The sequence below is a fragment of the Miniopterus schreibersii genome, assembly GCF_964146895.1.
Source record: "Miniopterus schreibersii genome assembly, chromosome: 2".
Lineage (NCBI taxonomy): Eukaryota > Metazoa > Chordata > Mammalia > Chiroptera > Miniopteridae > Miniopterus > Miniopterus schreibersii.
The window spans coordinates 124,078,738-124,091,436 of NC_138102.1; the positions used below are offsets into that span (position 1 = coordinate 124,078,738).

General features: G+C 38.4%; 1 protein-coding gene across 1 annotated transcript; it reads left to right on the plus strand.

The window, feature by feature from the left end:
* Nucleotides 1-731: 731 nt before the first annotated feature.
* KRR1 (KRR1 small subunit processome component homolog) lies at nucleotides 732-12,679 on the plus strand (the record flags this gene model as incomplete). The annotated part of the gene is made up of 8 exons (XM_081127766.1): nucleotides 732-817; nucleotides 865-1,058; nucleotides 3,964-4,091; nucleotides 5,915-6,049; nucleotides 8,563-8,663; nucleotides 8,898-9,068; nucleotides 11,018-11,094; nucleotides 11,942-12,679. 5 exons carry the CDS (start codon nucleotides 732-734, stop codon nucleotides 8,641-8,643), a joined length of 624 nt encoding a protein of 207 aa, XP_080983892.1. The 3' UTR covers nucleotides 8,644-8,663; nucleotides 8,898-9,068; nucleotides 11,018-11,094; nucleotides 11,942-12,679.
* Between the last annotated feature and the right edge of the window lie 20 nt (nucleotides 12,680-12,699).

Consider the following 12,699-nt stretch of genomic DNA (forward strand, 5'->3'; position numbering starts at 1 on the left):
TCATAAGAATCTTTTATAGAAGTACAAAGGGGTGGGTTTCAGATCATTGTTTCCCGTTTCACTGATACAAGGAATTTATGAAAGATTTTTCTATTTGTGCTGTAGAAAACATTTTAAATGGCAAGCAATAAGGCCAATCATCAAAGGAAGTGTTATCTCTAGCGAGCCTAAGAACTTTGAGATGCCTAGAGGTGCAGAGCTTTGTAGTAGTGATGAACCTCACATCTTGAAGTCAGCCATATGCAGTGCTGGGGTAGCCTGGAGTTAGTCATTTTGGGGAATCTTAGGCTAGGTGAATTCTTCAGAAGTGCTGCTTAATTACTGTCCCGCTGACTTAGAGAAATACCAAGACCCTAGACAATTACCATCAAAAACGAGGACTTTTGAAAACTCACCTTCAAAAATTAAAAAAAAATTCTCAGTCTCATTTTGTTTTAACTTTAGTTTTCTCACTTCATAACTTTGGTTTTAAGGATTAGATGTAATGCACATAAAGCACCTTGCACAAAGTAATGGTAACTATTACTGCCACTTCTTGCCATTGAGAACCATGTATTCTCATATTAGCACCTCCTCCCAACGCCCAACACATCTTTGACTCTCATATAAATATTTACTGAATGAGTGACAGTCCCGATACTCCATGCGGCCAAATCCTAGAGTGGGTCGTCCGGCATTAGACTCTGAGGCCAGAGGAAAATGAGTCAAAACCCGTCTCCAACTTGCTCACAATGCTGGACTACAATTCCCAGCGTGCAGTCAAACTCCACGGTTGCAGTGCATCCTGGGGAAAAGCCTCTGGCTCCCCATTGGCCACGTAAGAGAAGCGCTGTAGTTTTGACAAATCCGCGGGTTCTGGCGTAGGCACGCTCGGAGACGGCGCAGGGGTCCTCGTCAAAGTTACACGGAACTCGAGTACCGGGACTTTAGCCGGAAAAATTTAAGAGCCGTTCCACTTCCGGACACAAGGAAGATGGCGCCCTCCAAACAGAACGGGCCGGCCACGGCGGCTGGGAAAAGTGCATTTCGTTACCAGAAGCCGAAGCTCGAAAATCGAGGTAATGAGAACCGAAGCCTGGGTTTGGATGTTGACTTGCGATGGCTTCCTTCGCTTGCTGAGAACGTGTAACGCCGCCTAGAGTCTGTTCTCTAAAGTTGAGTGCCTGTCATAGCTGGTTTTTAGGGTTGCCGGCCGGGCCTGCGGATACGGTGTCGGTCGCGTGTTTCTAACCAATCGCTTTTGCTGAAGGCCCCGGGCCAGGTGGAGGTGTTGCGGGATTCGTCTCCGGTAGAATGACGAGGATTACGGGGTTGCGGAGGGCGGGCCTTAGGCCGGCGGCGGTGGCTGGAAGCCTTTGGCCAGAGGAAGGGTGCCCGGGAGCGGGAGGCGGTGGTGTGTGTGAGCACAGGCTGCGGAGGGGGGAGGCCGACGGTGGTGAGGGGAGGCGCGAGGGCCGCTCTGAACGCCAGCTTGTCGGTTCGTGAAGAACTTATGGAAGCTATGTAGTTATTTCCGTTAGATTGCTAAAACGTGAGACAGCAACGGCTCCTCCTCTTCAGACTGTCCTGCTTTTACGTTACTGTCTCGTTTGCTTTTGTTCTGGTTTTATCCGTTTTCTTCAGTGTGAGTGACAGGAAGAGAGACTAGAGAAATAGCCCAGGGCCTCGGCAGCCATTATTGGAAGTGTTACCCACCTTGAACGCTCATTCTAAAGGCACTAGGAAGTTATTAAAGGTGTTTTGGTTTTGTTGTTAATTATGAACGCACAGAGCGGGGTGCAGTATATGTATGTACAGCTTGCTTAATAAAACCAACACGCGGGAAAGGCGCGCTCAGACCCCAAAAGCCCCCGACAAGCACCTCTCAATATCATATTCTTCTTTCTGAGACATGAAGTAACCGTCCTAAAACATGTCGATCATTCTGTTCTTTTTCTTCATAATCTATCTATGCACAAAGCAGTTTAATTTGCCTGTTTTCGAATTTTATGTGAATGAGAGAGGACTGTAGGCGTGGTTCTGTGCCTTCTTAGACTTAACTTTGTTTTTGTTATTTAATGAGGGCAACACTTGAAGCTGTAGTTTACTATTTTCGCTGCTATATGGTGTTCACTTGTATTATATGCTGATTTATATTTCCATTCTAACATTGGTGAACATTCGCATTGTTTCCATTGTTTGCTATTATAAACAATGCTGCTATTAACATCTTTGTACATAACTGTTGGTTTACGTGGCCAAGAGTTTCTCTAGGTTATGTACTTGACGTGTAGGGTATGTGCGGGTGGTGCTAATTCTTTTCCAAAGGGTTTGTGCCAGTTTTATACTCCCATTAGTAGGGGATAAGAGTTCTCATTGCTCTACATCCATAGTAACGCTTGATATTATCTGAATTTCTGTCACTTTGATAAGTATGAAATGGTATCTAGTTAGGGCCTTAATTTGAACTTTTTTGTATTACTAATGAGGTTGCACAATTTTCACATGTGTTGGGGGCTATTTGTACTTCCTCTGTTGTGAAACTCCTATATATTTTTTGCCAGTTTTTTAATGCATAGCCATTAAAATGTTTAAATTGGGTAAGGACTTGGTCAGATGTGCATTTTAAGTAATGACAGTTGTAGATTTTGAGGGCTTTTTTTTAGGGCATTGAGAAGTGAATGATATATGAAGACTAGCTAATTCTCTGTGATTTGAACCAGAAATAGCAAAGTGAATGTCAGTATAAGAAACAGAAAGCAGGTTTACCTGACTGGGGTGGGTAACATGGACTATGAAGACCAACTTCTCAAACTTGAGTGTGCATAAGAATCTCCTGAGGAGATTGTTAAAACAGAGATTCTTGCCGTAGCCAGGTAGGTTCAGTGGTTCGAGTGTTCGCCTGTGGACTAAAGGGTTCCGGCCGAGGGCACGTGCCTCGGTTGCAGGCTTGATCCACCGCTCGTGCTGGGTCTGGGTGAGTGTGGGAGGCAACCAATTGATGTGTTTCTCTCACACTGATGTTTCTCTTTCCCTCTCCCCCTTCCACTCTCACTAAAAAACAATGGAAAAAGTGTCTTTAGGTGAGGATTAAAAAAACAAAAAACCCAGAGATTCTTAGGCCTCATTCCAGAGATCCAGATTCAGTAGGTCTGGGGTGGAGGCCAAGAATTGCATTTCTAACACACTTGCAGTGTATGCTCATGCTGCAGACCTATGGATCATACCTTTGAGTGATACTGACTAAAGATACAGCTATTGGATTTAAGAGGTACCTAATATCCAGGAACAGGAGTTTTAATAAATGATGTGGGAGATAATTTACAGCCGTTCAGAGACACTTTGTTTCAGTGAAAGACCTTTATGTCCCCTTAGGCAAGTCACAAATCTTTTTGGACTGAATGTCTTTTATAAAATGGGAAAAATAAAACTGGTTCTTCCTACCTCTCATAGTTGTCATGATGGATATACAGACATAAGGCGCATGAAAACTTTTTGGAAAACGTAAGACCCTATACCAGTGATTATTAACTGAAGGTGTACACCAGAGTATCAGCTTTTAAAAGTTTTATGCACATGCACATACACACAAATATAGTACATGCATATATACATGCACATACTCAGGCTTCGCTTCAGTAAAATTTGAAAGATTATTTATACAGTATTTAAAATAGTCTTGTAAACAAAATGGTATTTGAATCTTTAATTCAACACTGTGTAGTCCAGTGGAAGTTACTTATTACCCACTATCTGTCAGGCATATGCTAATTAGTGTGGATCCAAGGAGGGCCCCTGCCCTTTTTGTTTTATGAGAGACAGAAATGTACAAATAATTTTAATACAGTGTGTTGATAATGATAGAGGCCTGTTCTTTGTTGAATAATCTAAAAAGCTCAGAAAGAGGAAATACAAGGAGAATATTAGAAGCTTGTCAATGTCCAAAAGTAGGTTAAAATCTGATGTATAATTTTTTTCCTGTAGATGAAGCAGAACCCTTCACTGTTCCTGATGGTTGGAAGGAACAAGGTTTTTCCAAAGAGGACAATCGCAGAAGACTTCGAGGAGAGCAGTTTTGCAACTGTGTTCCCGAAATACAGAGGTTGGCAGAAGTAGGTTTATAGTAGATCATATGAAAAAAGACATGCAAGTTATGATTATTACAATAGCTTTATTAACTCAAGAATGTCACGATGCAACTGTAAACTACCCTGTATAGAGAGGCTTCCTTGAGTGCTGGCTGTTGGTACAGAAAGCCTTGAGTGACCATGTATACATATTTTATGTATTTCTTTGAGGTTTTGCTCCTGCTCATACCTTCACTTTTTTTTTGTTATTTTTGTTGTTGTTGTTAACCCTCACCGGAGGATATTTTTTTGCATTGCTTTTCAGAGAGAATAGAAAGAAGGGAGGGAGGGGGAGAGAGACAGAGGAGAGAGAGTAAAAAAACATCGACGTGAGAGAGACACATCAATTGGTTGCCTCCCATGTGCACCTGGACTAGGGCTGGGGATCAAGCGTGCAACCCAAGTACACGCCCTTGACCGGGAATCAAACCCTCCACCCTTTGATGTGTGGGCTGATGCTCCAACTGCTGAGCCACACTGGCCAGGGCATACCTTTACTTTTAAGTGTGTGTATCCTGGTGGATTTTTTTTAAGGTGCCAGTATAATTGGTTAATTTGTTTCTTTTGGCATTTTAAACAGCCTAGATAAGCTTTATTCTTGTAATCCATTTGTTTTTAATTTTGTGAGTAGTAGAGTACTTTAAAAAATTCACATGCCTTTAAAATTGTAGGGGTTTCATAGACTGTCTGAAACTCATCTGTGAACTGCAAGTTTCAGAATGCCTGCTCTGTGCTACGATGGTTGCCGTGTACCTGTATAGTTTGAGTCAAGGCATGTTCCTGTCTAATTGCTTAATTTTCATTTTAAATGAAAGGTGTGGATGTGCCAACTTCCCCGCTTGATGCTACTGCCATGCCCCTAGAGGGTGTATTTGTTTTTGTTTTCAAACTGGGTTGAAATCCATTAGTGGATCCAGAAATCAATTTTGTGGTTATAATGAGTCTTTAAAAAATGAATGTATCACATGTGGTAAGGATCATTTTATGAAGCTTTTGGTTCATTTATATGTGTATATATGTATATGTGTACTAGGTTGTGACATAAAATTTCTCAAGCTGAGGGACTGTTCTGGAGTCTTTTGTGCCCATTGGGTATGAGGATGGCTCGGCAAACTGCAAGCAGTGTTTTACAGCTGTCTACATCTGGGACTCTCTCTCACCCATAAACTCATAGAGACCCAGCCTAATGTTGAATAGTTCATCACTCATTATATTGAAATATTATTCAGAATATGCTCACATATCAAAAAATAGGATTTTTATTTGCTTTGTTGAAATGTGGTTCTTTCTACTGAAAGTTGATGCGTAATTTTCCAATTACTGCTTCTTTCCGAACTTATGATAATTTGTTTTTACTTTGTTTATATTTAGCTAATACAAACCAGCTTGAAGAAAGTTGGAAAGAGAAGTCCATTCTTACCCTAAGGAGCAGATAGTGGAGTAGAGTCAGGTCCAGGATAGGGAAGCTATATAGCTTTGCATTTTTACCTTAGGTGTTAAGTATAGCCTGATTTGGATTGATACATATTTTTAAACTAGAGATTATCTTTATTCCAGCAACTACAAAGTTTTCGAAAGCCAAGTAAATATAATGATTTCAATTGCCCAACTTTCTGTATTCTTTGAAGTATGAAAGTAACCAAGCATTTTTCATATTAACTATCTAGCTTCTTCGTGGAGGGAGTTGATAGAATTTTAGAGAGAAATTAATTCACAGTAATTAATAATTAGATTAGGATAGGTTTTATAAGTATCTAAAATTGAATTAATTTTTGGACAGCTGCTTGTTTGCTCTTTCCTTTCTGTAGCACATTAATACAGCCCTGCACCTGATCGAGAACAGCATAACTATTTGTACAACAAAGAAGACTTTTGATTCCTATATCATCATTAGGACCAGAGACCTAATAAAACTGTTAGCAAGGAGTGTTTCATTCAAACAGGTAAATTTACAATTACAGAGATTTTGCTTTATTTGTGCCATTAGAGATAACATACAGCACTGCATCCATCCATCCCTGCCTCCCCTCCTCCCTCCCTCTCTGCATAGAGTTTTCATTATTCTGCTTAGATATCAGTGTGGGATTTGAAAAGAAATGTATTTGTAAAGAATATTGGTGGAATATTTATTTTTCCAAAAGGCAGTACGAATTCTTCAGGATGATGTTGCATGCAACATCATAAAAATAGATTCTTTAGTAAGAAGTAACGAAAGATTTGTAAAAAGAAGACTGCGGCTTATTGGTCCCAAAGGATCTACATTGAAATTACTTTTTATCTGTAGAAAACTTGAGGATCTTCTCTGTCATTAGTTTTTCATTGTATTTCAACTGAATTTCAACTTACTGTTCTTTTGATATAGGCATTGGAACTCTTAACAAACTTATATTAAGGTTCAGGGAAACATGGTATCAGCTACTGTATCTTTTAGTGGCTTGAAAGAGGTGAGAACTACTTACTATCTTTAGTTAATTTTCAGCAGAGAATAAATTAAACAATTTAGCCATAATGTTTTATGATTATTATATTTTTTTAGAATGTGCTTTGTTTGATTTCCCATTAGTAAATACTTTGTACTTCATGGAATTTGATGGAGTCATCACTCCTGGACCCTAACATGTTATGGCCAAGCTTTTAATAATTATAGACACCCATTTCTCAATGAAAAGGTCTGCATACCATCACTGCATCACTCCTTCCACTACAAATGTTAAAAGGGTATTTAAGCTCTTAGTCTCTAGCACATATGAGAAACATGATGCAGTTACATGTGCTCAAACATTAGGGAACTGAACAGATGTTATTTGCAGGAACCAGATATAGACAGTAGAGGTCAAACTCTGAAAACTTTTCCTTTAAGAAACATTTTCTTTTGTTTGAATTTATTATAATGTTTATTTAATGTTTTCATGAACATATTTTTTAATTTGTTATGAGGACGTCTGTCGACAAGATACTGTCTCAGTTAACTCCCTTGAATGCTGTTTTCTGGATGTGGCTGGGAGGTCCTGCTTCTTCCTTTCCAGGGCCTTTAGTAGAGCTCTGTTGAACTTCATTCTTGTAAATGATCTGCTCTTTTCTAGTGGGGCAATAATACCTTAAATGCATTGAATTTAAATGCATTGAATTAAATGCATTGAATTTATAGTTCTAGAAAGTCTATATTATTCAGCTCTTACAACAGACCCTTGAGGTATTTTCGTTTCCACAGTACAAATAAGAAAGCTGGAACAGGAAAATTAAGTGGCTTTCCCATATAAAGTAGCAGTCCTATTATTTGAGCCCACATTTTCTGACTCTGACTCCAGCTCTCTTCTCCCAAAATGCAGTTCCAGAGTGTTACACTAGTTCCATGTGTCACATTTTAGCCTTACAATTGAGTAACATCATTGTATCCAGGGTTGACTCTTATGGAAGATCTAGCAGCCACTAAGAGCAGTCAAAAGAACTGTTTATTCAATTAGGCAGCCTTTGCCTGGTTTGTAGGATATTTTGCAATACAGTAATCCCCTTCTGCCTTCTACCTGGTTCATTAAAATCTTTGTAAGTGACTAATTCACTTTTCTTTGCAAATTTCAGGTTCCAAAAGTAGTCCTAGATACAATGAAGAATATTCATCCAATTTATAATGTTAAAATGAGTGTCAATTATATATTGCTATAACAGTGGTTGTCAGACTTCTTATAGCTACAGAAACCTTTCTTGAAATTAAATTTTTTATGAAAGTCTAATAGACCAAAAAGATAAAGCAGAGCTGTTTGGTGTAAATTAGAGGTAGAGTTCAGTCCACTCAACTCTACCCAGTCCTGTAGTTTCTTCCTTGGAAGCTTAGGTCTACTGAAGAGCCCACTATTGACAGGGACACTGGTAATGTATTAAATAGTTCTAATACAAAGAAAAGCTTCACAGGATTTGTTGTAGATGGTATCAATCCTGTTTTAGATTGTGAGCCCATGTACTATATTTAAAGATGTGATTTTTCAGAATTCTGCCTTTTTCTATTAAATAAAGCCTGGAATATTTCAGATTGCATTATAACCTTTTTTTAAAATTTAACACTCAAATTGTTTAGTTTACCCAAAATAGCTCTGCTTTATCTGTTTTGTATATTAGCCTTTTGAGAGAGATCTGTTACATCCCTGTGTGCACAAAGTTCGTGACTGTTCTTGGAAGTGTAACCATGGTATAATGAGCTGTTTTATGATGGGTATTTGTTTAACAGTCCACTTAAATTTGATGAAGTAAAGTTTAAATGAATGTGTTAGATTGGGGTAGGAGAACAATTTTGAGTTACATTGGGACATTAAAGATAAAGAGAGAGTCGTGCACCTGATGCCTGATTTGCATCTTCATGTTCCAGTGTCTATAAAATTCAGATGGAGGGGAGGAAATGTGAGAATATTTGTTTTGTCTGATCATGAGAAAGTTTGCTTTTTTTCCCCCTCTGATATTTCAGGTGCTACTGAAAGCTTCCCGCTTGCAGGGAATATTATTAAGAACTCTCCCTGCTTTTAAGTTGAATTTGAAGGATTTATGAAGTAATGGTTAAAAAGCTGAGTGAGTCTCATTTTCATCTCTATTTTAATAATTATAAATTAATCTAAGTTTCTAATGGTTTTCTGATGCTTGGTTAAAAATCGAAGTTACATATTCTTGTCTTTAAGGAATTGCTTTACTCCTACTGAAGAGACTAAGAGCTATTTATAAGAATAATATTTATGTCTTAGTTGGACAAATATATGACTTTTGAAATTAACATTTTTACATCATTTGTATATTGCATGACTAAAGACCTTAATGATTAAATGAGAGTTGGCAAAAGATTCTGAATTAAGATCACAAAATTGGGGAAGATTTTTGTCATAGTTCAAGCACAAAAATGTGAACAAATGCAAGGAACCAAAGAAAAAAACTGTCAAGAAAGAGTATACGCCACTCCCACCACCACAGCCAGAAAGTCAGGTCAGTATTAAATGTTGAGTTTCATTACTTGAGGGGGAAACTGTTATAATCAATTTTGTCTAAAACTTTATTGAGGGTATTTTAAGTGGAATTGCTGTGTGTGTGTGTAGCAATATAAGAAACTGAAGGTAACTGTAAATAAGCTTATTTTGAGCAAAGTGCATGGGGGTGGGAGGACTTCACACTGTGCGTGTAAATTATGTTAAGGTGGTTGGTGTCGCTTATATTCCTGCAGCCACTGTAAATGTTCCATGGATAAAAATTCAGTGATTTAGCTCAAAATGCTCTCTACTTTGCTTTAGCATCGTTCCTATGACCATGAGCTACATGACTGCTCCAGTTTTGAAATCTTAAATTCTAAAACCTATCCTTTCTCTAAGTTACGAATGCCTCTCATTTCGTCAACTGTTTTCTGGTTTCATTTCCTTTCCAAAATGTCCTTTTCCATCTTGCCCATCATTTTCTTTCATGCTCCCTTTTCCTTCCATCACACCTGCCCAGCAAAACTCTTAAACTTGGATTAGTCCTAAAACTTGACTTTTTTGCTGTAATGTGGCTACCACACATAGGTAGAGAAGGTCATGCCTTTGGATTATATTTATGATCAATTTATGTTACCAATCTCAGATAGGTCCTCAGTATTGTCTGGCAGTTCTTAATTTTCCAGGCACCCTCCCACTCTTAGCAGATGACACTGAACTTTATTTTACTGAAATATTTGAGACCATCAGGCAAAAACTCTTTCAACTTCCTCCTCTTACCTGAATTTTCCCATCTGTGTCACTCCTTCCTTTACCTGCTCCTTTAGTTCCGTCTTCACCTGTCTCCTGCGGGTTCTGGCTCATTATTCCCTCTCTTGGAGACTCTTCCCTTCCTGCTCGTTCTTTGTGCTCAGCATGTAACCCCTCCCTTTCGGGATGCTGTCTGTCTTCACCAGCCCTGTGTATGACGATTTGGGGGGGAAGGTTTGATGAAAGGTCAAAGGGAAAAAGAAATGGTGGCCATCGTGGTGGAAAAAACAGGGGAAGAGTTGGGTCATGAGGTTTCCTCTGGAAAGGGGAGAAGGTGAAGCCAGAAAGAAACTGGTAGTTGGGGGAAGTGATGGATCCAGGGACTGACGCGTGTTCCGTGCACCTGCTGTACCTCTCGTGGCCTGTCCTATCGTTAGCAGTCGTCTCACCTTTTTCCCCTAAACTGTAAGCTTCTTGAAACAGTGATTCTCAGTTGATTTATTCTGCCACCTGTTTGCTAATCACTTATTAAACCATGCATGCCTCAGTTTCCCCATATATAAAATGGGGATAGTGACACCATTCTCAAGGAATTGTTAACAAGGATTAAATGAATTAGTAATTGTAAGGAACTTACAGCTGTGAAGAGTTTAGAACAAGAACATTGCCTTAGATATAATGCTGTGTACGTACAAGATAGTCAGTTACCAATGTCGACTGTATAGTGAGTGAATGAGCTGGAGCTTTCTCTAGTGTTTCATTAGTCACCAAATCCTGACGATTCTTGGTTTTCATGTTGCATGCCACTGCCTTAGTTCCAGGCTTTTATCTCTTCTCCGTTCCTCTTACCTTTGCTGCTTTGTTCTCTTCACTCTTCTCAGAAACTTCAGTCATTTCTAAATCATGTCCCACATTCTTCTTCTGACATTCAAGCTTCCTCAAAACTATCTTTCCAGTTTCCTCTCCTACTGTATTTCTGAATCGCTGGCCTTCCCCCCTACTTAAAGCAGTCTGTTGTGACACATCACCTCCTGTCCTACCTCCATGCTTTTGTGCTCATATCCCCTTCAGCTTAGAGCTCCTTCTGTTTTTCCTCACTCCTTTTATGAACGAATAGATTTTTGACACCACTGTCTTTACCTCATGGACATTCCTTTCTTAGAAAATGACTCTTATCTACATTATTTCTGATGTAATTGTAAATACTGATTTCAACAGATTGATTAATAGCTGGCTCGTGGTGAATACTTTCTGAAGGAAAGTCATAAAAGCGACAGAAAATGGAAGCAATAAAGGTAAGACTATGTCTAGCTCACAACATTAATAGCAAAATTCATAGAAACTTGATTTCAGAGAGAGGAAGGGAGAGGGAGAAAGAGATAGAAACATTAATGATGAGAGTCATTGATCAGCTGCCTCCTGCACACCCCCTACTGGGGACCGAGCCTGAATCCTGGGCATGTGCCCTGACCTGGGAATCTAAGTGTGACTTCCTGGCTCATAGGTCAACCCTCAACCACTGAGCCACACTGCTGGGCTACATGTAATACTCTTCTTGAAATGTAATTTTGCCCTGGCCGAGTAGATCAGTTGGTTAGACCGCTGTCCTAATAGGCCAAGGTCCTGGGTTCGATCCCCAGTCAGGGCACATAGAAGAATCAACCAATGAATGCATAAATAAGTGGAACAACAAATAGATTTTTTTTTCTCTCTATCTCTCAAATCAATAAATAAAAACTTTAAAAATGTAATTTCAAATTATTTTAATGTGCAAGATGGAAAATTGGCATATTAATGAGTAACCTAAAGTCCCAAAATATGGGAAAAAAACTGTAAGTAAAAATAATCTAATTTCAATTAGGATTTAAGGGGGAGAAATGTAGTTCAATCTAGTAATTGGTTCAGATAGCTAAAGTATAGTGCCATTTTTATGTATACTTTTACTAATGTATTTTTAAAGTATTTTTTTTCTCCTAAAGAAATTTCTGACTTTCCTTTAGGCTAATAGCAGGGGTTTTATATTTTATAACATGGCCTTCCAATTATAACAGTGTTCTGAAATTATTGTTCTAAACATATATTCTTTATGTTTATTTGGTAAAATCTAAACAATTGCACATACTGTGTTTTTTATTTGTCTAGTTTTTACTGAAATGAAAATTGATGTGGCTGCCATCAAGGAAAAGGTTAAGAAAGCAAAGAACAAGAAACTGGGAGCTCTTACAGCTGAAGAAGTTAAGCTTAAAATGGAAGCAGATGAAAAGAAAAAAGGAGAAAAAAAAGTAATACATACAAAAAAGGCCTGAACTAGAACTTACTAAGCTATCTCCTTTTGTAAAGGACTTTGAGATACTAGGACATTAGTTGCCTTATGTGGAAGAAGTAATACTTTCTCTCCCTTCCACTCTGAAAAGCAATGGAAAAAAGTCCTCCAGTGAGGATGAAAAAAGAAAAAGATAATACTCTGATTTCGTTTTGTTCTTTATAAGAGTGTTTATTTTATACGGCTGTTCTTTATAAATATAAATTATATTCTCCATGTGTTTTTTGAAAAATTTTGTACTAGAAGTGGTATATATGTCTTCGTACACATTTCACCTAATCTGTTCCAGGCAGACTTGGTCTAGCATGATACTAGAAATAATTCTTTAGGTTGATGTAAAGATTTTTGAAATGTGGCTGTTGTAATTAGCCAACAAATCAAATGTCTGATGCCATTGGTTCGTCTTTAAGTACAACTATGTCCTAGCATTTGGTTTTGAGAAAATAAATGCAGGTTTTTCAGTGCTCTGTCTACTGATAACAAATACTTAGGTTTATTCCTTTTTGTAATCTTACATTTTGTTCCAAGATTAAACAACCCATAAGCAAAAAAACCCCACAAGGCCTCCTTAAGTCAA